At 42.5% G+C, this 27,263-nt stretch overlaps 1 protein-coding gene across 1 annotated transcript; it reads right to left on the minus strand.

Annotated features, from left to right (window-relative positions):
- Positions 1-8,650: 8,650 nt before the first annotated feature.
- On the minus strand, positions 8,651-26,179 carry CLDN11 (claudin 11). The gene is made up of 3 exons (XM_020793840.3): positions 25,204-26,179; positions 16,255-16,419; positions 8,651-9,725 (listed from the first exon to the last, which is right to left on the minus strand). Exons 1-3 carry the CDS (start codon positions 25,427-25,429, stop codon positions 9,493-9,495), a joined length of 624 nt encoding a protein of 207 aa, XP_020649499.1. The 5' UTR covers positions 25,430-26,179; the 3' UTR covers positions 8,651-9,492.
- Positions 26,180-27,263: the final 1,084 nt, after the last annotated feature.

The raw sequence follows: 27,263 nt of genomic DNA on the forward strand, positions 1-27,263 counted from the left end.
GGAGCGATTTCTCCCCGGCCGCCCGGCTTGATTTCCATGGGAGGACTTCAGCTGGAATGGATTAATTGGTTTCCAATTCATTCCTATGGGAAATGCTGGCTCGATTTACGAACTTTCCGATTTACGAACTGACTTCCGGAACGGATTAAGTTCGTAAATCGAGGGTTGACTGTATTCTTTAAGGTGCCACAATGTTTTTGTCTTATTTATTTATTTATTTATTTATTTGTTTGTTTGTTTGTTTGTTTGTTTGTTTGTTTATTTATTTATTTATTTATTTATTGGGCCTGGTATGCTAGCACAGACTAACACAGCTACCTCTTCTAAAAGAAGCAAAATAGAGAAAGAAAAGCCAAGATTTAAATCAGAACAAATTGTAGGTACAATATACATCTAATTAATTTCTTCAGGCTGTGACTGCAGCCTAGTTTTTTATGCGGTAGTCAACTTATATCTGCCTGCCATGGAACACAACATTATAAAATTATTAATATTGATTGCCCAATTGTTTGATTGACTAGTTGGTAATGTGCATGGTGCTGTATAAAACATGAGACCATGGAGGCCTAAAGCTAAATATTTGTGTGTGGGGGAAACCAACAGAGGAAAAGGATGGGAAATGAAAGCAAGGGGAAATGGGATAAGAATATGTTGTTCTTGTCTTTACAGAAAATGTGAACTTTATGAGTAAAGAAACAGATCTGCAAGAAAAAATGGCTGCAGTGTGGACTGCTTCCATTCAGAGTTCTAATACTAGTCTGCCCCATTCTGTTTGGCATCTGGACTGCCTTATCAACACACACACAACAGTATGTTATGCACTCTGAGCATGTGCAGCCCTTGTTGGACTACTTCTCTTGGTTGGTTGGTTGGTTTTGGATGGGAGTTCCCCCCTCATTAGATCCCCATCCCACCCAAAGATGGCTTATACTTCTACAAACCCTGGGGTTTTCCCAACTGATCGGTCTCTCTTGAGCATTGCAGCTTTAGATAAACAAACTCCAGTCTTAGAGAGATTTGTCCAAATGATAGTGGGGATGCCACCCTGTAAAGAATGTTTCCATGAATATCGAAATTTAGCATCTTGGTGGTGGTTCAGTAAAGGAGGAATAGTTTTGTCTGAAGAAAAATAGCTGCTACTACTAGAAACAGATTTTTTTTAAAAAATTATTCTGGCAGTATAGTACTGAAATCCCTGCAAAATGAGGGAATTCTGTCATTTCTGCTCAACTGAATGTAAAGCACAGTTTGGCAAATGAGACTTAGAGAATGTGGGCATTGTATGATAAGGTACAGTTATTTTGAAAGTGTGCACCACCAAATCAATGTGATAGAGCAGCCAATATACAGTAGATTGGAACAGATGCAGTGATGAATATGGAGGTGGGGGAGGTATAATCCTAAAAACCAAGGAAGTCTTTCTGCTCAAGGGTGGAAGCTTCTCTCCATAAGCAGTTTGAGACAGGATTGGGAAAGCACAACAGAGGTGAGATTGCAATCCGTCCTTGTACAAATTGAGTCACAGCTTGCCAACTTAATTTGTCTTTGTGGGATCTGGGTGGCAATGTTTTACTGTTGTGAAACTAATAGTTGAAATACTGTACTATTATGATCAAATTTATTGTGGTGGAGAGCTGGGCATCTGTCACCTGTACCCCATCTGTAATAAGTATCTCTGATGGTTTCTCATAGTGTTTTCATGTGCACATTTCCCTGAATGACTAAAGGGAGGCAACAAATCACTTAACATTACTGTTTGACATTTTGTGCGTTGAATGGGCAAAATTAGTGACACTCTGAATAGCCTATCAGGTTGCTATGTGTCATCCATGTGACTAAATAGTCAGATTCATAACCAGTCTAACAGGATAAGCAGGGCATATTTTCATCTGATTAGACTTCTAGGTTATATCCTGGATGCAGACTGTTACCTGGAGATAGAATACAGAGTCTGTATACTTGAAATCTATTTGTGTTTCTAAATGTATAATGCCCACTGCAGCACCAGTACCTGCAAGGCTGTCCATGAGCCTATCTTATATTGTTTTTTATTTAATTAATGTTGTTTCATGAGGCAGCTAGGTACTGCCTGTGCCTCTCATCCCCAAAGTGTGTGGGGAGCCCATATGAACCCCAAAGCATTCACAAGAGATAAAGATGGACACCGGCATTTTGCTCTGCAGGAAACTTAGTCATTTGTTTAAAATGGAAGAAAGGACCACCATTACTTCTGTCTCAAAATCTGAGAAGGGTTCAGGAAACATGCAAAAACTGGGGGGAGGGGAGGCAGATTTAGCCCATTGGCTCAAGGAGGGGTGTCACTCCTCAATGATGGAGGGAGGCACAGGATAGAGTGACACATTGACAGAAGTTGGGATGCAGAGGAAGAAAGGAGAGTAACTAAAGGGATGTAAACATTGGCACAGGGGTCAGGAGAGAAGCACAAAGCCAGAGGTGGTGGAGCAGACAGAGAGAGGGGAGAAGAGAGAACAGGGTGCCGAGGAGAGAGGCAGAGGGAGAGAGAAGTCATGTGTGCACAGGTGCGAGCACACACACACACACACACACACACACACACACACACACACACACACACACACACACACACACACACACACACACACACACACACACACACACACACACACACACACACACACACACACACACACACACACACACACACACATGCCACCTAAATCATGGAAATATGTAATCTAGTCCCCTGGTGTACATAGCCCGGGTAGGTGGGACTCATTAGCCTGGGAAGGCAGCCCATCTAGGAAAAGGAGAACTCTGATTTCAAACCTCCACTGCCTTGTGGCTATATCCACTCATGGAAAAGGCTTCAGGAGTTAACCTCGAGGCAAAATCTGGAGCCGGAGTCCTGGAGGCAGTTCATGTCATTCTGGCAACTCTTGCAACATCGCTGGAACCAGTTGTATTGGCTCTTGCCTTTCCATTGGACCATTTCAGCAACATGGAGAGGGGGGATTTGCTGCTTGGGTAACAGCCTATCCTCCATATTATTTTACCCAGGCTTCGTGCTCTGGAGAAGACACTTCGCATACAGCGTCGAAGTCCTCCATACAGAGCACGTTACCATAGTCTCTTGAGACTGAAGGTAGTGGTGGGAAAAGCCTGTGTTCTAGCCACATGATATTTCTAACCAAGTCCATTCAGTCTCATGTGAGCACCATCTGCAATCTGGCACAGCCCAGGTATCCTAAGAATAGCCTTGAACTGTGTGGTGCTACATAGCTTGGCTGGCCCAAGACATCTTTTGGGCTGAAGGAAAGGAAATGATGCCCACAAATGGCAGGAGTAGAGGATGTGATGACCTGTGTGATTGTGTGCTAGACCTCTGAAAGCATATAAATGGCTGTGGGATCAAGGTGGTTTGTCCGATTTCTTTACTTAATCAGCAGAAGTAACCAAAAATTACAGACAGACAAATCTGGCGTGTTCTCCATGCATCCTATTAATAGAAGGCATTTCCCACCAACCCATGTTCATCCCATCCACTTGTGTGCACGTTGCTGATAAATAAATAGAATCACTCAATAATTATAAAACGAACATAGTAGCTTTCTTCTCTCTTCAGTGGAAATCATAATTTTCAGGCAGGTTTTTTGCTTCAGTGGACATCATTATTTGTATTGTTTCGGTCTTTGTAGACACAGCAACGTGCCAATGTTAAAGTCATATGAAGTTGTTAGATCAGTCTAATTCAATCTGTAGGGCCATCCTTATTCCTGAAGAAGAGTGAGGGAGCCGTTTCCAGCAGCTGATTATGGATTTCACAAATGGACAGCAGTGCCATGTTTTACGATGGAAAGTATCATGAGAATAAATGCTATCTTGACATGAAAGCCAATCGGAGTAAATTTACTTTTGTTGTATTTTTGCTATCATGTCTGAGGCATTCAGCTTGCAGTGTCGTTTTCATGTGTGTTTCAAAACTGAATACAGTGCATCTTGATGAGTGATCCTACAGGGGATTGTACCATTTGCTCCTCTGCTTCAGGCAGCAAAATATATTGGGTCTTCCCCAGCTCTCTCTACAAGCTTCCATACTGTTTTCAACATGAGCAGAAGTTGACCTTGTACAAGAATAACAATCTCTGCTTTGTGTTGTATCTTCTCTAAGACCAACAATCTCAACCAGCATATCTTCCCTCCCCAAGAAACCCCATCATAAGACAACTAGAAGTGACAGACAGTACGTAAGAGGCACTCCTGCCTAGCACCATTAGCTGTTGATGTGGGGTGGAGGTGGAGGGAAGAGACTGGCATGTGTGACACTGCCCTCCTCCTCCATCACCCACTTGGAGAGCCAAGGAGCTTCTTGCTCAAACACAATGTCCCTCAGTAATCCCACCAGAGTGCTAAGCCTTTACATAACTTAGTGAGTCTTTGTTAGCCCCTATTTATAGCCTTTTCAACACAGTACCATCCTTGTGTTGCCAGTGTTTGTTACAATAGAGAATACAGTTATCCTTACATCTGTGCCGCCCTCTCTATGAAATCATCAATGGCAGCCCATCTACAGACTACCGTAAAACGGAGAGTTCAAGGAGAAAGGGGACCTGACTTCCAAAAAAAGGCAGAAGAATCAATCTCTTGTTTATGGAAGAGAAGAGCCAGAGACTGATACACAGACATCAGATAAGCAGGAAACTACTAGACTGCCCATTGATTAGGATCAGACAACCTGAGGACATCTCTGTCTGTAATCAAATATATCCACCTTTGTTATATAGAATCTAACCATTTGCTGTAACATTGCACATTGATATGAAAGCATTGTTGCTAAACATGAAGGCCAAAATCCTGTTATGGGAAAATGCTCATGTAAGGGCAATCATGCAAGCATCCCTGTTCGTTACCCAATCAGTCCCATAACTAGTTGCACGCCTGATTTCAAAACCATTACATGTCTCATTAGGCAAAGGACAGCACACCAGAAAGAGAAAGCCACATGTCCCCTTGCCGTTCTCAAGGTTGCATTTCCTCAACAGGATTCTGGCCAAGAAGATCAGCTACACTTTAGAAATGAGGGACTGCAGAGGCAAGCAGCATGCTCAGGGCAGCAGCTTCTTGTTCTGTTAATAATGATACCATGCATACAGTTTGTTGAAAGGTGGATAGTAAATGACCACCACTTTATCAGGGGGAATGGACTTCAGATTTGGTGCAGAACAAATCAGCAAATCCAAACTCTAGAGGACTTGCTTGCCAATGGTGCCTCTACCTTGTCGTCCTGCTGGAGACTGCACAGAATGGCCATGAAGATGTTGCCCCCTGGGCACAAGATAACTCTTTGCCATCTATTGGTGAAGCTCAGAGCACCTCTTGCACTGGGGGGCGGGTGGGCACTCATATTAGCCTTCATCCCCAAGAGACACCTCTATAACCCAAAGCTAGATCTGGTGCTCTGTGCACAAACAACCCCATAGCCACATGGTGTTTGCAAAAGCTATAACAAAGTGATATATTCCCAGGAATTTGCATGCACCCCACACTCCAATTAATGCAAACACCTTGTTGTAAGTGGCCTCCCCACCAAACCAAGCTACTGAAAGCATGGATGAGTGGAAGAACTTCAAGTGAAGACTGAGCTGGAAGAAGTTGGGTGAAGCAATAAATCCCTCTCAGGCAGATGAATGGAAACTTCTATCAGGTCCAGCTATGGGGTCTCTGCTCTCCAACCAGCCAAACTAGCCTCTGATTGGCCGGTCAGAACTTGGGCCCGGCTAGTGCTGACATGGCCAGGGTTGAAGTTGGGAAAAAGCCAGCCACATGGAAAGAAAATGGCAGCTTTCTCACCACACCACAAGGGGATCCCAACAGCAGATAGATACAACAAGGTTAAAATAAAATAAAATAAAATGTGTTTTGTTTTGTGTCTTTGGATTGTCACCTGATATGCTTGCACAGACTAACATGGCTACCTCTTCTAAAACTACAATAGGATTTGTTACAGAACACTAGTTTTTCATCCTCTTATTCCTTTTGCCCTCTGAACTGTGTCAGTCACTTCTGTAACAAGATGATAGCTGTGCTGGTCTGTGAGGACACCCAAAACACGCAGTTTGGCACTGATTTTATTAAGAGCAATCACGAAATTGTGCTAGTTTCTAAATTCTTCAGAACAACTCATCATACCAGGCTGTTAAGGAGTCCTGGAAAACCTAAGAGCTTGTACTTTTTTTTTTCTGGGCAGCATTTTGGTGGTTCCTCGTAAAAGTAGTGCCCAGCTGTGGATACTATGGCCAGGCATACAGTGTCCTTCATTTCCTGACCCTCTCTGCACAGTTTCCATCCCAGCCATTTTTGCTTTCAAGACAAGCTGCTTAACCCCATTCCATCCTTCTGAATGGGCCCCATTCAACAACAGGAGTGGCATGCACAAAAACAACACAGTCCACAAGCCTGGGCCAGTCTTCACAAAGCCACACATCTGTGTGTTACACATTCCTTTACAGCGCCCACATCTCACAATGGCAGTGCTTATTGTTTCTCTTCAGGGCATACAACAAGTAACAGTACCCAGACCCTATGATGTAATGAGCACAAATGTTCTGCCAAGGATCTGTGGAATTACAGTTCACATTGTGAACATTGTGTCAGAGAAAGAGGGAGAATGAAAAAACAATATGAAATTAACACAACAAATTAGAGTGAGTGACAAAACACACATTTGTTCTAAAACTATGGTTGCTCCAAAGACAATCCGGCACCAGAATATTCAATGCCAATGTTGCAAACTTAATTGTTTGTTTAATATTGTACACAGATAGCTCTGTCTCCTGCTCAACTGAATGCCACTAAACCCATTGAAACCAGTGGGATTTGGTGCACCTAAAGGTGCATAAGAATGTATGAAGTAGTATCAGGAGTGCCCAGTGTGTGCACAACACATGCACCAACCACAGTCTCAGACCCTCAAGACAAGAACCCTGATTGACCAGAGATTCTGTTCCTACTCTTGTGTTGGAAACCCTACATACATAGATGACATCCCTTTTCCAACACAGCCAATCAAATGTTAAAGAGCACATCTATTGTCATCCTTATGTGCTTCTGCTTGCCTCTTCACAGGCTAAAAACCCACAGATTTTCAACACCTAAACTGAATTTCTGCTTCAGTAACAAATTCCAGAAAAGTAGCCCTGATAGTTTATTCCAAATACAGTTTTAGCTATTTCAAATGTCACAAGGTTTCCTGAACCAAAACTGATTATCTAAAAAGGTCCTCTCAAGTATGGTCTAGTGAGGTTTGAGATAAAACTTCCTTGTAGATGCTAAGTAGGTGTGAGTCTAGTTAGTATGAATTATCATCAGTGGGGAATTCCATGTACAAAACTTGGAAGAAATAAAGCAGGTAAGTGCTGTGCACTAACAAGGGGGGTTGGTTAGACAAGGTAGGTAAACAAAAAGCAGATTACATTTTATCTCTCCTGTGAACTTCTTGGATTGTCGTGATCCTGAAAGTAATCACTAGTTTCAACTCCTTATCTGTGAAGTGGGAACCAGAATGACTTTGTTAAAACTAGTCTGAGAATGAACATAAGGTTGTAAGATTTTGTGTCACATAGTTGATGAAGGAAAACTGCTGCTGAACTTATGTAATTCTTATTCAGCACAGGATGCTGGCTGAGGATAACAGAAGCTGTAATGACACACCTTTGGGGAGCAGTAGATTGGGAAAGCCACTGTAGTGTAGAGTTAGAATGTTGATATACAACTCAGGAAACCTGGTTTCAAATCCATGAAACTCACTTAATGACTTTGTGTCAGTCACACTGTCTCAGTTTGGCTGAATTCACAGAGCTGTTGTGAGGATAAAGTCCAGAGCTTAAATTAGCCTACTATATGTGAAGTTTCAAACAGTTTCTGAGTGTTCACACAACACTAGTTCTAAGTCTTCCAGAGATTGGGAAATGCCCCAGAAATGTCACCCACACAACTAGTGGTAAGAACTTTCCAGGAATTCGTAAAGAAAACAATCAAACATACAAAAAAATTAAGACTCCACCTGCACTGAGTTTCTTTAAAAGGTACAACATAAAAGAGACACTTACACTCCAATTCACTAAGGCTGCAAAGCAAAGCAAAGCAAAGCAGTGTTCTGCTTATATACCACCCCATAGTGTTAAAGGACTCTCTGGCCTGTTTATACTATAATTTTGCAGATTACATATTGGCCCTCCCCAGTGAGCTGGATACTCAGTTTACTAACCTGGAAGGATGGAAGGATGGAAGGATGAGTTGACTCCTTGAATAAGTCGGGATCAAACTCAAGTAATGAGCAGAGTCTTGGCTGCGGTACTCCAATTTAACCATTGTGCCATGAGAATCCTCTACTCACTTACAAAACTATGGAAGGACCAACATGCAAGCATTTTCCAGCTTCCATCAGGCTCTCCTTTGCATAACCAGTCATAGAATGGACATTTCCCCCCCCCCCCTTGAAGGGGCAATCACTGTAGGATTGTCCTTGCTTGTGTGATTTTTCTTAACCGGATAATGGCCTAAAAATAAAATAATTAAAAACCCACTTTGTGCAGAATCACAAGCAGGCAAATTCAGTGAAAACTAACACAAAGCAGATGACACACGTGAAGACAAAATGAGGGGGGGGGAATAAAGTAGTAACTCCAACATTTATTTTTATATATTGTACAGTATTTCACTGAAACATGACAAGCGTCATCAGTATTCATTGGATTTCACTGAACTGGCATCCAGTTAGATAAGTTTCACTTCCCTAGTGCATGTCAGAATACAAATTAAGTGGGAGAAAGTAAAAAAAACAGAAAGAGAGAAACTTAAAGTACATTTAGTCAAAAAATAAAAGAAACTATACAAAAAAAAAAACAGGGAGGGGGAGGTTGTATGGGATTAGTCCCACCACACAGATTGAAGGCTATGTACAAGTGTTCTATTATTTATCTTGTAATTAGAAACTTTTGGCTTTGTCTCCTTCATACTGATGCATTTAGGCAAAAACATTGTTACAGAAGTGATCAAAGTCCTTGTGGTTTTTGTTTTTAACAGAGAAAGCAAAAAGATACCCCCCCAATTCAATGAAAAGGAAAGCATTTGTGCAGATGGAAAAGTACAACATCTTCCTCTCTAACTGTGATCGTAACCTTGCCAAAATTGATGACCTTGAATGGGGAAAAACAAGTGGTAAGTCGTGAAAAGGAAGGAAAAGGGGAAGGAAGGGGGTTTTTCGACTGTTTCTTAAGCACACGAACCAGGAGAACAGGCCTGGCCCATTTTTTGCTACTGGTTTTTATTAAGGCAAACATGTGACATTTAATGCTTTTTTAAAATTTTCAGGTTGTTTCATTAACTTTTCTGCAAGGGATGTGGTCAACCTGCGTGTGAAGATGCCAGCAAATGCAAGACCCCAAACACACACAAACATACCATCCACCCGTTTCAAACATTTGATGAAGATGCAAGAAGTCTCAGGGGCCTTTATACATGGGCGCTTTTTGCATGGGTAGGAGAGCTGGATCCTGAGGCATAGTAGAAACGATTCTCGCCGAATGACTGAGCATCTCCTGAGCAGCAAACGATGATGCACCCACCAAAGAGGCAAAGAGCAGATCCGATCCAGCCCGTATAGAGGGAATATCCAAAACTCATGATCATGGTTTCACGATGAGCGCTCACTGGGAACCAAATCGTAGCCACGACACCGCACAGAGCTGGGGAAAACAGTTTTTGTGAAACATCATTTTCACCGATGGCCAGAGAAGCATAAAAGTTTCATATGAATTTAAACAATCAGAAATATAAAGACCAAGATGCAAATGTACATTTGTGTTCGGAGTTTGAGATTTGATATACAGTAATTGTAAACAAATGGTTTATTAGCAATATTAGTGGAATTAAGATGGTGCATTCAGTTGTGTCGTACTATGTCTTAGATCACTCTAGTAGGTGATCACTCAGCTTGTAACAAAGGAGAGTTCACCATCTGATCCATGGAGTTTGATTCCCCACTAGGCTTCCCAGGAGAAAAGTCAGACCTTGCAGCCTTGGTCAGGCTACATGGCACCAGAGCATCCTCAGAAGAAGGGAATGGTAAATCATTTCTGAGTACTCAGTAAGAATCAACTTGGCAGCACACAATTTTAATCAATACTGTGCATAGTGTTCTGGATAGGTCACACTCCTCATATAATGATTTATTGGCCAAAATCCTGCTGCTTAGCACAGTAAATTGCACTAGAGTAGGCCCATTAAATAGTGGTGAGTCAGCTCCTTCATAAGTTCTGTTGATTCAAATGAGCCTACTCTTACTGCAGCTTACTACACAAAAGTCTCAGAGCTGGCCCATCTGAATCAACAGAACTTACAGAGGAGTTGGCTCAAATGATCTCCATTAACTGAAATGCCTTCTGTAGTGTGATTTACTACACTAAGCAACAGGATTTTGGCCATTAAAAACTAGAGATTGAAAAAGATCCTTTTTGGAGTACACACCCAGAATCCGCTGTCCTTCAGCGAGCATGACTATTGACCAATAACATGAGAGAGAAGGTGGGCAATAGCATTGGTTCAAAAATTCTCTCTTCGGGTAAAAATTTCTGTGGCTTCACAAAGATCCAAATATATACTTTCCCTATTAAAATCATGGCACTCTAAGGCAATGGAACTTTGAAAATCAAACCCCTGGAAACCATACTTTTAAAAGAGAGGGGATAAGACACTGGTTTCTACATCTGAGAACCATCAAAACTGTCAATATTTTATTTCCTGCAAGGATTTAGTCACTGAATCTATCTGAGAATCAATCAAACAATAACAAATCCTCTGGTAGAACTGACAGACCAGATTGAAAGATGTCTTGAGGCCGTTTCAAAGCTCTGAGGTTACAAGAGGAAGAAAAACACTAAGAAAAGAAAACAGGGGTAAAAATGTTTAGTTCGAAAGCAAAAAACTCATTACAGAGCCTCCAGCCAGAGAAAGAACGCAGCACACAATGGCTGCGGTTATCATAGGGAGAGATAGGGTTGCATAAGAGAAGAGCAGGTGGCACTATTCCACTGTGGTTGACAAGTCTCAAGCTTCTGCCCTCAGAATCAAGTTTGGGGGCTCATTCTTGGGGTCTCGGGCTTCATCCCAGAAATCTCAGGAACTTGGGTGCTGTTTACTTGGCAACGTGCATTTGGGCAAATCCTGACATATGGCAGATCACCTACCAAAGACCTAGCAGTAGTTGCTAATACACTGATTACCTCTTAGATTTAGAACACAGTATTTCTTTTCTTCAGAGTAACATAATTTGCTTCCCACTGTACATTGTCTTTTTCAGCCTGCAGTTGTTTCCCAATGGACTCTGGGAGACAGACTCTTGGCCACGCTACTTCATGGACCATTACAGTGGTGCCTTGCTTAATGAGCACACCGTTTAACGACGAATCCGCATAACGATGTCGCAATTGTGATCGCAAAAGCGATCGCATTGCGATGTTTAGATAGGGAAAAACTCGCATTGCGATGATCGGTAAGCGTTTCACTTACCGATCTTCACATTGCGATGTTTACAGAACAGCTGATTGGTGGTTCCAAAATGGCCACCACAAGTGTTTTCGCGCCCTGCCCTCGCTTACCGAGGGCGTGAAAATGGCGGCGCTATGGAGGAACATCGCTGAACTGTGAGTTTAGGGCCCCATAGGAATGCATTAAACTAAGTTTAATGTGTTCCTATGGGGTTTTTCGATCCGTTTAGCGATGTTTCTGCATAGCGACGATTAATCCGGAACGGATTAACGTCGCTATGCGGGGCACCACTGTAAATCCATCACGCCCTAGTCTCAGGTTTTGGTCCTTCGTTGTCAAAGTGGGAGGCTGCTGACCTGGTGACCTCTCTGCCCTGGTGGCCCTATTTCTCATGCCCATTCTCCCTGCCATCATCCTCTGGCGAATTTCCAAACAATGGATTTTGTTCTTGCTATTTTAGAAAATGCCAAGTGTGTGTATGTGGGGTGTCTACTGTACACAAGGTCTGACCAATGAGTACGTGGCAGGGCCAGAGCCAGTGTGCAAGACCCAAATTCTTTTCCCCTTCCCCTTATTGGACCTAGATTTATAAAGGCTACTCTAGCCCTACACAAAATTATGGTAGTGGTACTGCAGTTGCAAATCTGTGGCCCAGATTTTTAACAATGCAACAGCTGAAGACCAATGGTGTCCTCCTGATCTTCCACACTACCCATCCTCAGGTCCCAGCCACTAAGTCAGGGAGATTTCCCTGCTTGTTGCTCATCTTCCCAGCTAGAGGGCAAGAGGAGAATGGAGGGAAACTAATCTCAAATATAATAGAATTCCAGGGCATTATCTGATGAGACCTGATGCAATGACCTTACTGAAACTATTGAGTATGGTCACTGCCCAATTACATTTTAAAAAACCAAGATCAAAAATATGTGTGCTATTGTGAGTTGTGTCACATAAAAGCAATAAATAATCACAATAAAACTAGAGTGCAACGTACAGATTTAATTTCTCTCCTTATTCTATACTGTTCCGCAATAAACGGCACAAGAGTTCAAGATTTGAAGACACAGTGAAACCTTGCCCATCCTTCTGACCAAGCAGTGGAGTGAACTAGTGGTAGAGCCGGAAGAAGTTACTTTTTTGGACCACAATTGCCAGAATACCCTGGACACCATGCTGCCTAGGGCAGGGGTCCTCAAAATTTTGGCACCGCAGACCAGTTTAGTGTGTGTGGGCACAGCACATGTGTGGGCCCGTGCATGCGTGGGCGGGGCATGAGTGCATTTGTGTGTGCATGTGGGGGGTTGTGTGTGCATCTGTCTGTGCATGGGGATGTGTGTGTGTGAGGGGTGGGAGATCTGTCTCTGCGGCCCGGTCCTGCCAAAGCCATGGCCCAGTACCAGACCACAGACCGAGGGTCAGAGACCCTTGACATAGGGGATTCTGAAGAACCAAAAAACAACTTTTCCAAGCTTTGAGGTAGCCCTAAACCAGCGGTGGCCATTCCTTTAGATTGCTAATCCATTTCAGCCTCTGGCTCTGCAGAGTTACCCTACATCTGCCTGCCTTCTTAGCAAAGCACAGAGGCTCAGACCCTGACTGGATTCCGCTCCTACTGAACTCCCAGACTCTTAATCTACCCTGTTTCCCCGAAAATAAGAGCTACCCTGAAAGCAAGCCCTAGTATGATTTTTCAGGATGCTCGTAATATAAGCCCTACCCCCAAAATAAGCCCTAGTTAAGTGAAACCCCGCCCTCCACCATTGTGCTGCATTGTGCAGCAACTAGAAGAACATGACACGACTGTAAAATAAAACCTCCCCTGAAAATAAGCCCGAATGCATTTTTGGAGCAAAAATTAATATAAGACCGTGTCTCGTTTTCGGGAAAACACAGTGTGTTGCTGTAAAGGGAATGAGAGAGAAGAGGAGCAGGTAGGTAACAGGCAGCTGACTGCATTGGCTCTGCCCCCCCCCCAATAGGCTTCTACTGCATGCATTCTGCATGCCTACTACCATGGGCACCAGCAACACTGACACCAATGGTGGTCTTGTTTCCCATTACACATGTCAAAATAGCAAAAGCAACAGAATCTTGTGGCACCTTGAAGGCTAACTTGTTTTATTTGATACAAGGCTTTACGGTCTACTGCAATCTACTTCTACAGCTTCTTAAATGTTTGTATTTTCCAAGTGTCAACTGTTAATTTTACTACTACTACTACTACTACTACTACTACTACTACTACTACTACTACTACTACTACTACTACTGTTGATAACACCACTATTAGTATTATTATTTCTGCTACTCCTCTAGGGTACTCAAAGTGATGGAAACAATTTAATGGCTCGGTTTAGCAGAGATTGTAAAATGGGTCTTCCCAGGCTTAATCCAGTATTCTAATCTAGGTGAATTTTGACTTTTTAACTAATATTTTATTACAAGTTTGTCGTTGTTTTTAAAATGTTGTTAAGGTGTTTTTTGTTTTTATTGCATGCCACATCAAGTACCAAATGAATGTCAAAGAACGCTGCAAACTTAATATTTGGGCATATTATTTTTCCCTCTACAGTGAGGAGATGGAAGAGCACTGCATCCTGCTCTAGCCATGATGGAGAACTGCATGGAATCTACAAAGCTCTTGGAAGCTTGCCGGAAAAAGAGTGGGCTCAGATCTTCCAACTAGGTTAATGACTACTGGATATAGATGTTGTGACATAATTCAGATGCCCACCCTTCTGTCCAGCATTTCTGCACCTTTAACAAGGCTAGAGAAAGTCCATGTGGTGTAGAGGCTAGAGTGGTGGATTAGGACCCAAGAGACAGAGTTCAAATCCCTGCTCAGCCATGGACACTCACTGGGGTGTGGCAATAGCAAACCAGTCGTGGAACAGCTTGCTCACCTTGAAAACCCTATTTAGTGTTGCCACAGTTAATCAGCAATCTGACAGCATTTAACAACCTAACAGCGATGATAAGACTAGGATTTTTAGAGAGGAGAAAGCAATTCTATAATTCTAACAAACCACTTTAGCATCTGGGGCAAGTGCCATCAACTCTCACTACTCTAGTTTTGAGATAGGGGCCTGAGCACTTCGCACCCATGAAAGAGAAGAAGGTGTTGTTCCCTCAAAAGAGTATGTTTATACTTTTTTTTTAAAAAAATTAAACTACGTAGAGCTGAAGCTGTTCATAATGTTCACCTCTAGATTCCAAGGTGTTCTAAAATTTGGTGCTTTTTCCAAGTAATGACTGAAGAATTTCCAAAATGCATTTCTCCAAAATCCAAACATTTATCTATTCAACACAGAGATGTGCATCATTTTCTCATATCAGTCTCTAAAATGTTGCCTACCTGGAAGCACTGGATGGTGTGGTTTTAGCTCTCTCTCTCTCTCTTTCTCTCTCTCTCTCTCTCTCTCTCTCTCTCTCTCTCTGTGTGTGTGTGTGTGTGTGTGTGTGAGAGAGAGAGAGAGAGAGGTGATTTTTTTCAGGCAGTCTGAGTTCCCCACTGCCGCAAGACCTGTTCTTTGCCCAGCCCCTGGCTTGGTGGTGGCAACTGTGTTTAGCGTCCACTATAATAAGGCATGATGTCAAGGCTGGCTGGCTGCCCAAGGGAGAGAGCCAGCCTCAGGGCAAGGCAACACAAAGCAGCCTGTCTCCTCTCCACCATCCCCCGCCTCCCCCTCAGCTAAACAAATGGGTGAAAACAAGACACCAAGGCTTGTTGTTAGGAGAAGATGAGGCCTCAAGAAAATGCAGGTGCTGGTTAAGAAAACTGTAACTCTCATTGTTATCCAGCTGATACTGACTGGGTCTTCCTAGCCCATGAGGAAGGAAAGACCCTGAGCTGCGAGAGGGTCCAAACCCATATGAGCGTAGCACCCTGGAGAGGGAATGGAGCCATGGAGGGCACATAAGGACACGTCTTCACAGTTTCACATTGACAATGTCTGCAGCTGTGAAGCAGCTGTGAAACCGTAGCTGCTGAGACAGGGTGAATTATTGTGTGAACCAGCCTTCCACAGCCTGGTGCCTTCCAGAGGGCCACAAGGCAGAGGATGATGGGAGGTACATCCTGCCTATATGGGCGGGACTAGGGTGGGGAAATCATGTGAACCAATCAGCATAGTGGGAACCATCTGGCTCTGAGCTTAGCCTTTCCTAACCTGATGCTTTCCAGATATGGTTAGTTAAAACTCCATCATTGTTGATCTTTGGCTATGCTAGATGGCAATAATAAAAGTTGCAGCCCCACACTTCTTGGAGGCCATTGGTTTGGGAAAGGCTGCCTTAGCATATCCTGGTTTCCACTTTTCAAAAAGTGGCTGTGCTGCAAAATGCATGGGGATAAATCCAATATGTTAACACAGTGGTTCCCCACCTTAGATAACTTGGGTATTCTTGGACTACAATTCCCAGAAGCCTTCACCACCAGCTGTGCTATGCTGAGATTTCTGGGAGTTCCAGTCCAAGGATACCTGGGTTAAGCAAGGTTGGGAATCATTGTGTTAACACATAAGTAAATCCCAGTGATTCAGTGGGTCTACTCTAGAAGAGACTAACAGTTTAGCTAACATCAGGCATGTTCTCAAAGATTAGCTGTTCAAGGAAGCTTTTTCTTTCCCATGTTTTTATCTGGGTAAGCACACGTAACAGTAAAGCTGATTTTTTTTTCTGGTAATAAAATTGGAGGCAAGTAAGCAGGTCAGATTGCAGGTATCTTACCCACGAGGATCAAGAGGATTCCTCCTAGTTGAGAGCGCCGGTACTTGGCCACTCCAGGCTCATGGCCCATCCGGATGCAAGGCAGAACAGTCACCAGGAGGAAAACAGCTGGAAGTCCCAAAACGGAAGCAGCGATCATCAGTGCCCGACATGCCTGGACATACCCTGGGGGAGGGGGGAGAGAAAAAAGAACTCCGATTTTAGCTACTGAAGCAGATTTCTCCAATCGGGCACCCTCCAGATGAAGATAATGACAGCCATCATTGTCTACCGGTACAGTCCATCAACAGGGAAGGGTGGTCATTGAAGTCTAATACAGTGGTGCCTCACTTAACGATTACCTTGCTAAATGACAAATCCGCTTTACGATGAAGTTTTTGTGATCGTTTTTGCCATCGGAAAACAATGTTCCTATGGGGAAAATTCGCTTAAAGATGGTCGGTTCCCTGCTTGGGGAACCGATTTTTCGCTAGACGACGATTTTAAAACAACTGATCGGCGGCTCTAAAGTAGCCACCCGCTGTGCAAAATGACTCCCCACTGTGCTTTAGGATGGATTCCTCGCTTTACAGGCACCGGAAAATGGCCGCCCTATGGAGAATCTTCGCAAAACAAGCAGGTATTTCACCCATTGGAATGCATTGAACTAGTTTTCAATACATTTCAATGGGTTTTTTAATTTCGCTTGACGAGGATTTCGCTAACAGTGATTTGAATGGAGCAAATTATCCTCGTCAAGCGAGGCACCACTGTATAGCTGGAAACTGCAGGGTTGGGGGAAGCCCAACTCAGATTATGGATTAGGATTAAAAATTATATATTAAGGTATTTTTCTGCTTTAGAACATCAAAAATGCACGCCCTCTACATGCACTGCAAATGGACTTTAGGTAGCCCACCTCTCTGTAACATGAATGAACCATTGACCAGGATAAGGCATTTGAATCTGAACTGAATCAGTATCCCTGATATTGAGTTTCTCAAACAAACAGCTCTGCAAGTTTTCTCCAGATAAAAGTGCAGCAATTCTGGAAGTTGTAGTCTAAAAACAAAGCATTCCAAAGATCTGTTTAGGATTTTCCCCTATCGCTCATTTATAGCATTCCAAATACAATAAAAATGTTTGGCATTCATTTGGGGCAGTAATCTGGGCTACCTGGTCACTAGTCATTCTGATATGAAGTGGTTACACTTTCACAGCATCCAAACCACAGGGATTGTTTTTTGTTTTTTTTTTTTTTGCCTTTCTGAGAAAATGTGTCTCCAGTGTTTTTGCCACTAGCTAGCAAATTTAAGCAATATGTGGAAAGAAAAGGAAAGGTGAAGGTTGCAGAGTGGATCCGGAGGCTGTAACAGCAATAGGCAAAGTGTGCTCTGCCAGTAGCTGCTGGGCTGCAGCTCCCATCAACACGAACTAGCACATCATGAGGAATGCTGGGAGTTACAGGCCAACAACATGTAAAAGGCCACCGTTTGCCCATCCCTGTTATAGCCAAAAGAGACATGCTGGAGTTTGTTCAATGAGAGACTTGCTCCAGCAGCCTATTTTCACCAGATACCTATGAGATAAATGAATAGGGCTCTCTATTGCTCTCTATGAGGGACGTGGTGGCACTGTGGGTTAAACTGCAGAAGCCTCTGTGCTGCACGGCAGAAGACCAGCAATCGTAAGATCAAATCCACGCAATGGAGTGAGCTTGTGTCGCTTGTCCCAGCTCCTGCCAAACTAGCAGTTCGAAAGCATGTAAAAATGCAAGTAGATAAATAGGTACCACCTCAGTGGGAAGGTAACAGTGTTCCTTGTCTAGTCTTGCTGGCCACGTGACCACGGAAACTGTCTTCGGAGAAATGCTGGCTCTATGGCTTGGAAACGGGGATGAGCACCACACCCTGGAGTCAGACACGACTGGACTAAATGTCAAGGGGAACCTTTACCTTACTGCTGTCTATGTCCCAGCAAGTGGAATTCCTAGGTGAACGGCCTCTAAACATGGAGGTTTTTCACAATAGCAACTAGTAGCCACTGATGGAGCTGTCTTGCCTCTCTGGGGCAATGCCCTGTGGTTTTCGGAGTACTGAAAGACTGATCTCATTCCAAAAGCTGCCTATTTGCCTAGGACAGAATGAGCAACTTTGGAGGGCCTGAGGGCTAATAGTTTGTCTCCAGCACCTGCTGGGTGTCACATCAGGTTCAGAAAAGGCCAGGAATTCCAGAAAATTGTCAGAAAACATAAAGTGTGTGTGTGTGTGGTGGTTTTTTTTAAAATCAAAACTGAAAGTGTCTTCTGGTTCAGGTTTTGGTACTTTGGGGAGACTTAGTGAGGCTCCTCCCACCCTTGCAAAAGCTGTCACTCTTGGTAATTTCCAGAACTAGGAAAAATGACATTTTTCATTCTCAAAAAAATTGGTATCAATTGGCATTAGGCGCTGAATGGTAGCCTGGGTTTCTAAAAATGCACTTCAGAGTTCCTGAGATTTCTATAGAAGGTTTTTTTGGGAAAGCATTTTGTCTACCACTGACTTACAGTGCATGGTCTTCAAAAACAATGGCCTTGCTGCCTTCTTATTCTGGGAACTGGCTCAAAAGTAAAAGAAACCAGCCAAGTGGTTTTGTTGTTGCTGTTGCTGGTTGCCAACAGCTCCTTGGTCCTAGGCACAGGGTGATGATTGCTAGAACAATGAAAATGGCCTTATGAACAAAGAACAAATAGGAGACCTACTGTAGTTGAGAGGTTACAGCATCAGATTAGAACTGGGGAGAATTGGGTTTTGCTCCCCAGTCAGCCAAGAAGCCCCTTGGTTGGCCTTGAGCCAGTGAGTGTCTCTGAGAACAATCTACCGTATCTCATACGACTGTTGTGAGGATTAGACTAGCTTGTGATTGCAAACTTCATTTTATTTTCAGATTTCATAATGTGGGAACATGCTTTAAGCTGTAAATGATAGATAGGCAGAGAGAGAGACTCTCAGATTCAGTATGTGTTATTTATGTTGCCTCGCACTCTATGAGAAAGGGCAAGATATATAAATGTACATAACAAGCAAATATCTTAGCTCTAACTGTTATTAAAACTAATTTTGCTATAGATATTACAGTAGATATGGTGAGATGCAAATATCAGAAACAATTGCCACTACAATTTATTTGTTTGTTTGTTTGTTTGTTTGTTTGTTCGTTTATTTATTTATTTATTTATTTATTTATTTATTTATTTATTTATTTATTTGATTGTTACCCCGCCCCTCTAGACAATGTCTACTTGGGGCGGCTTACAAATAAAACATGGCGATATATACATACGTAAAATCATAAAAATTTACAGTTATTTACAATTATAATTACAATTTGAGCAATTGATTACCAACCAAAACATTACCAAGATGGCATACCATAAGGAGAAAGAAAAAGAAAGAACTAGGGATAGAAATCACTTAATTGACTGGAGGGAAGGCCTGTTTAAATAGCCAAGTTTTTATCTGACTTTTGAAAACACCCAGCGAGGGTACCAGCGGAATTTCGGTTGGAAGAGTGTTCCACAGTCGAGGGGCCACCACCGAGAAGGACCGGTTCCTTGTTTTTTCCTTCCAGGCCTCCCTTGGCGTCAGGCCCCTCAGCCGTCCCTACAAGTCTTCAAAACACATTGGAAGGGTGGATAGAAAGTCTGTCCCTGCTTCCAAACAGAAGGTTGGAAGGCGCTCTGGAACCACAAAGGAAGTAGCACTACAGTCTACTCTAGAGGACATAACATTGCCAAGTCAACAGCACCTTTCCCTCTGAAATTTCAAGGCCCAAATCTGAGAACAAGAGAGTAGAGCATTTTGATGTCAAAGAGGTAGGTCCTTGTGATGTCACAGAAGTTGACAGGTATAGTCAAAGGTGGGTTGTTGTTTTTCTGGCTGTGAGCAGCTGGTGCCCTGGCTTTTGCAAAAATAAGTCTAATGAGTTGCAATGCTACTACTCCACCCTCTATGCCTTACCCCAAACACCCAATGTGCTCAGTGTTAATGTTCCGAAAATTCATCATGAAAAATGAGAAGGGGCTGGGAAAGGAGACAGTGATTGAGACATTTGGCCCCATCCTCCTATTTGGAGCAAGACATGTATACATACTGAGCCGGTGGGACACGCTGGAACCCAGTGTCTTGAATTCTACAAGGGCAATCCTTCTAGCAAAAACGATACTGTGGTATTTTGAGTCGTAATTTAAAGTTTCTCTGTGGATGTTTATGGAAAAGGAATGGAAAACACTGGTCATGGCCTAGTGTCACATTTAAAGGGCCCCTGGCCCATGTGCACATGCACACATGTTTGCAAATTACAAATATATCACAAAGAATGAACGTTCTAGTATGTGACAGTCTCACTACTGTGGTTTGTTTTCTATATCCATGCTCAGAAGGAGAGAGACTGTTCTAGGGAGGAAGAGCAGAACATGCAACTGCCTTCATGCGCTTATTACAAACTATCCCGTTGTACCTGCTTAGCTACTGGGAGAAATGGGAGACTGGCCATGTAATAATTTTAGGGAGCCAGTACTGATATGTGGCCCTTCCACCACATCTTCCTCCCCAAGCCATGGACAACACAGGGACCTTTTATACTAAGGGTGAGAAATGTGTGGCCATACAGGTCTTCATGGACTCCACTCTCAGTAGCCTGAGCCTCAGAACCTTAACTAGTCGTTTTAAGGCCCAGGGCTTCACTGTTTTACTGTCAGCATCTAGATTGTGTGAGATTAGCATACACAAGGATTGGAGAGAGGAAGTGGTAGGAGAACCTGTATCCTAAATGTGTGACAGCCATGCTAGTTCCACACTGAGTTGGCCTGTTTTTTGTTCATTTTGGGCTAAGGAAGAAGGGCTGGAAGTGGCCTATGCATCTGAGACCATTTGCAAAGACCAATGGGCAGGGTTGTGCCCTTCCAACTGCAAATGTAGTGCCAGTCAACCTGCCCTAATTCTGATTGTGCTTAATCTGCATAGCAAGTGTTGAGAGGCAATGAGAGCTTCAGGAACACCAAGAAGACCACACGTCCCTCATCCTGCTTCCGATCATTATCATAGTCTACATGGGACCCTGCACAGATGCACCTAGCAGATTTTGTAAGTCTAAAGCACCCAAGTGTCCTGCTTTGCAGTGGACAGTCCTCTGCTTGAAGGGCTGTGCAGTCCAAATCCCACCATTTCTGGTTAAGATGTCCCAAGCCCCACAACTTGGTCCATGGGGCTTTTCTGATAGAAAGAGAGAAGCACAGGACTGGCCCTTCAAGGGTTAGCATTTGGCCAGCAGACTGAGCAACCAGTGCTTAGATCTCCTATCCACACTGTTAGTAGGATGCATTGTATTCCTCTCTACATTATTGTTCTGCTGCTTCTCCTTCTGCCTCTGCTTCTTCTTCCTCTATGCCTGAGTTTGGATGTCATCATGGCTATACTGATTTTGGATGCAGGGTCTAAACCACTGGTTCTTCACCCAATAGGTTGTTCTCTTATCTTGTACTTCTTTTCCCATTGGTTTTACCTTGGCAACACAATTATTTATACATTGGCATACATACACACATATTAGCATATCCAAGTATTATACAAACGATTGCTGATTTTTCTCCTTTTGGAGATGCTTTGGGAGGATGTGTTAGGTAATATGTTAGGTAATAATATCATGGAATATGGGCATATGTATTTGGCCCAATAGACTGGCACAGATGAACACAGCTACCTCTTTTAAAACTACAACTCTGAAGCTGGTGTGGGGCTGAATAGGAGTAGCTATTGGTAGAGAATTATCCCAAGATGATCCTTGGAATTCCTTCCAATGCTACTATTCCATTAAATCACCCGGGAGCTCACTCTAGACAAGACCAGCCGGCTCTTGCCCATGTTACAAGTTTTCACCAGCACAGGAAAAACAGAAGGCCTTTCCAGCTCTGTCACATCCAGGACCCAGCTAGTCACATCCAGTTTCAGTAGCCAGCTGAACGTCTTTGGAAAGCTCTGAAGTAGGGCAAGAAGGCTATAGATTTCTTCTGCTGTTGCTGTCCAGCAGTTGGGCTTCAGAAACTGTCTCTAAAATCTGAGGTTGCATATTGGCATGCCCCAAGAGTTACTCTTTTTTGGACGGTAACTCCCAGAATTCTCCAGTTGCAGTAAAAAAAATAAAAGCCTTTTAATGCCTCTCTGACCCAGCCTCTCCTTACTGGGTTTATAATAATTTTTTAACTGCGGAACTGGAAGGGAACCTATGAACCATCAAGTCCAGCCCCTGCCAAGTAGTCACAGCAGGAAAGTGAACTCCCAACTTCTCCCTCTGCAGCCAGATACTTAAACCACTGAGTTAGCCTCTTTTTTTAAAGTCATCGAAGCCAGTGGCCAGCACCACCATCTTGAGGCAGGGACTAATTCTGCTCTGTCCTATTGTCTGTCCAGCAGATATTATCAACCAGAAATGATTTAAAGTAAGTCAAAGCAATATAAGAGATATTTTAAATGGCCCAATGTGGAAATATTGCTCTTTTGCACACTCTCAAAGGTCAATTGGCACTAACCTTACAGCTATGGAAGTGTCAAAACGGCTAATGATGTATTCTGAATTTGCCCATCAAAGGCTAACAGGGAAAGAAATACAGGCTTACATTATAGAAGTCTTTTAAGATTTTGTACACAAGACATTCTAAACTCTTTAAACACATCTGATATGTGACACTGGGCTTATTTATTTTTAAAGGGCTATATACATAAAATGTTATCTTTCCCTCTGTTTCTAGGGCTCAGACATGAATAACATTATTTTTATAGCTAAAAGAGTATCACCCACATGCAAGATATCAGCATGATTATTGAACCTCTATGTTTGTAGAAACAGAAAAAAAATTCACGAAAATAATCTCAAAATTGAGAAAAACTTTCTACAAAGTTTATCCAAAGTTTATCTGCTACAGAATGCTAAATCACTATTGGAGACGGGGAAAGAAAATGGAGAGAAGGTGGAATGGAGTATTCTGGAAGAGGGTCTGGCTGGTTTTACAGCTGAAACCTAGAACAGGTGTTCTCATTCTTGCAACATTTTGTTGGAAGTCCCAGTTGTTAATGATGATGATGATGATGATGATGATGATAACGCTACTACTACTACTACTACTACTACTACTACTACTACTACTACTACTACCACTACCACTACCACTACCACTACCACTACCACTACCACTACTACTACTACTACTACTACTACTACTACTAATAATAATAATAATAATAATAATAATAATAATAATAATAATAATAATAATAATAATAATAATAATAATAATAATAATAATAATAATAATAATAATAATAAAAATGTTACCCTTTTATTAAATTATGTTTCATTAGAAGAAGAGAAACATCTCTCCTGGAAAAAAAGTGAAGCCTAATAAAGCACAGCAATAGACTAATTAAAAGATTGTACACACACCACACCGTTATAGCAGTTTAATTCCATTTTAACTGTTGTGGCTCTCCTCTGGAATCATGGGATTTGTAGTTCAGCAGGATATTTAGAATTCTCCGTCATGTGGCAGGGGAGTTGCATTAGTACTCTCTAGTACAGAAGTATTATTATCCCAACAAGGCACTACTCGTAGAGTTCCACCGGCCAGAGTCATGGTAGTTTAAGTGGATTATATGGCTATGTAATGCAAATTCACTCTTAAAAGGTAAAATAACTGGATCACCAATGTCTTTTTCATAAGATTATCCTGAAAGGGTATCTTCTTAGCAGTTCTGTAGTTCAGCAGAGTTTAAATATGTTCTGTTTCGGATTACCAATCCAAAATCCACCAGTTATCATCGCCACTAGCTGTGCTGGTTAGGGGATTCTGGGAGCTGTAGTCCAAAAATTTGCTCTCCAGATTCTGCCTCTTCGTTTCTGATGTTAAGAACTCTGCAGTTCAGACCATTCTCACATTGCAGTGAGGTACATCTATCTTTGGGAATTCCATAATTTCACCAGTAAAGCATGTCCTGTGCATGCAGAAAGTCCTACTTCTAATTCCTGACATCTCCAGATAGACATTAGAGTGGCATTAGTGAGCTGTTGCCAATCCTTACAAACTGTACTGAACTGCAGCTTCCTGGGTTGCTATGACTCCCATTTTACAGATAGTGAACTGAGGCTCAGAGATATCGACTTTTCAGAATCACACAAAAACAGGTGCTGGGGTAGGATTTGGTCACATCTCCAAAAATTTTTAAAAAAATCAGGGCAGTTCACATTGCATCTGAGTAAACCTGAGGCATTTCAATGCAACACGAGTGATTTGAACTTTAGATACGTTGTAATCAGTGCATACGAAAGCCAACTCAGCTGCTAAAATCTGGGAGTGAAGATCAGAATAGCTGTTCTCAGAGATAAGATCACTGTCTTGATCATAGCTTGGAAAAGTTACTTTTCTGGAGTACATTTTCCAGAAACACCATGGCACCATACATTTCCAAAGCTGTGCCCTGACCCTTCATTTACAAATTTTTGTAAATTTCTGCTAAAGAGGAACATGAGTGGCTTTTCATCATCAAAGTCAACAGAGGTGCAATTCTTCACAATCAAAGAATATAATAGGAATTGCAGTGACTTTTTTTCTTAAATAAGAATTGATGCTTAGCCAGCTTCTGCGTGTATTAAAGTAAATGTGCCTGGACCCCTATCCTTCTGCCCAGAACTCCAATAATCTCCTTCTTCTTCTCTCTCTCTCTTCTTATTTATACCCAACAATAAACCCCATCTTTCCTCTGCTTGAGGAAATGTTGGCTTTACCTCTTGAGTCTCGCCTTAGTTTTAAAAAGAACTTAAAATTAGTTTTAAAATATGTGGAACCACATTTGCTGGCATCCATTTTGCTGTGCTTCCGCCCAACCACGCACCCCCCCTTTTTTTCTATGCCCTTTGGAAGTAACCAGATCAAAACTATACCTGGTAAAATGAGGATGTCCACCAGTGGCTTGCAGTGATACAGCCCCGTTGCCATGACGCAGTCTGCCCACAGTCCCTTGGATCCTAGCTCATCCATCTTCCGGCAGGTGGTGATGGTGTAACCACAAGTCACAACCCAGTCATTAGTGGAGGTTGCCACGATCAAGCCAATCCATCCTATAAAGCTAGCCGCAAATCCAGTGAGGTGCAAGCAAGTGGCAACCATGATTTTCTCTCAAGCTGGAAAGCCAGGCAGGCTGAAGGAAAGACCCAAATGAATCTAAGCAGCGAATTTAGCTGTTAGCAGTCCAAGGGGCCTCAAGGCTGAGAAGCAACAAGGCTAAGGGCTGCCTTGAGGTTGTGTCAGCTGAGCGACTAGAGTCAGATGTGCTGAACAGCTGGCTGGTACAGAGAAGCCTCACATCAGCTGGTTCAGCCTCTGGGAGGAGCTCAGCCCCACACAGATGGAGAGAAGGCGTTCTCACAAAATGTGCCAAGTTTTGTTTTCTTTCCCCCCACCCCCAAAACTCCCTTCAATTAAACAATGAGAAGGTTTACCCTACTGGCTGAGGGACTGAAATGATCCTACATGCAGGCTCAAATACAAAGATCCTGGCTTGGATTTTGAAATGCTGGATTGTGGATTTTTCTTCATCTGAGTGAAATTCTTCTAAATGGTTAAAATTGTTCAAACTGTTTATTTTAGATGGTTTCCACTGATTGTACCTTGCCCCGAGACCTGCCAGAACAGGGCAGGTTAAAAACATTATTATCAATAAAATAAATAAACAATAAGCCCTCTCTCTCACACACACACCCCTTGGGATTGAGGGTTTTATTTCCATTGGGTTAAATTGCTATTATTTTTCCACTCTTTATATTTTTCAATATAACACCACTGATTGTACTTTCTTTGAGGCCTGTACATGTAGCATAGTTTAGGATTTTAAAAAAAACAAATAACGGAAACAAAACAATAAAATCCTTCCTTACTAAAGCTCATCTAAGATGTGCTGCTTTTGAGCAGATTTTGTCACAGATTTTGTTAGCTGTGTCATAGAATTATAAATAGAAATGCATGCACAAAGGTCGTGTTAAATGCTGTTCAGTGATGTTTCTGTTATAAGCCTTCCACCTTAAATTGCACTTAGTGGCCCAAATCCTCACTTAGTCATGCTGGTATAGCATAACAATTTGGAGTCAAATCGTTGTAAGTTAAGAAATCACTGTAGACATTTTCAGTTGCATACTGAGTTGTGTGACTTAATGCGCAACTGATAATGTTTATGATGATTTCTTAACTTGGGCAATTTGTTTCCAAAGGTTATGCCATTTATGTAGCTAGAATTTTGGCCAGTATTTCTTTAGTACTTCATCATGAGACAACTCTGAGACCAAAACCAGATTATGACCATGATCCCATTCAATCAGACCTTTTGTGTAACTGGCTGTAGAGCAAGTGGCCTGATAGTTTCGGCTGTCACACATGGAGGTATTTGGTGTCTCATCACTCTAGTGCAGTAGTTTCCAACCTTGAGTAACATAGGTGATCTTAGACTGCAATTCCCAGAAGCCTTCAATACCAGCTGTGCTGGCTGGGGTTTCTGGGAGTTGCAGTCCAAGAACACCTGGGGTTACTTAAGGTTGGGAACCACTGCTCTAGTGGAAGTCACCCATTTTCAGTGATGGTCTTGACTTGCACAACAACACATAGGGAGATTCCATTGTTACTAGAGTGGTGAGACTTTCTATTCCACCAGTGTTCAAAAGGAAGCTGGCTTTTGAGCATTGGGGGGCAAGGGGGGGATGGGATTTTTCTTTCTTTTTAACAAAGGGGCACCTTGTCTCTATAACACCCTCTACAAAAAGTCTCACCTTGTGGCTACATCAAGGTCATTTGGGTACCAGGTGAGGTCACTTCATTCTGCAGTGTTGCATTCTTTTTGTGCTTCTGGTTTCAATTTGGTTTAACATGCTGAAATGTCTAATATATTCTGTTGTTGACCTTACCTTGGTTTTACAGTGTGCTTCTCAATCATTTTCCTTAATTTTTTTATTTC

Source organism: Pogona vitticeps, chromosome 3 (assembly GCF_051106095.1).
Source record: "Pogona vitticeps strain Pit_001003342236 chromosome 3, PviZW2.1, whole genome shotgun sequence".
NCBI classification, from domain to species: Eukaryota; Metazoa; Chordata; class Lepidosauria; order Squamata; family Agamidae; genus Pogona; species Pogona vitticeps.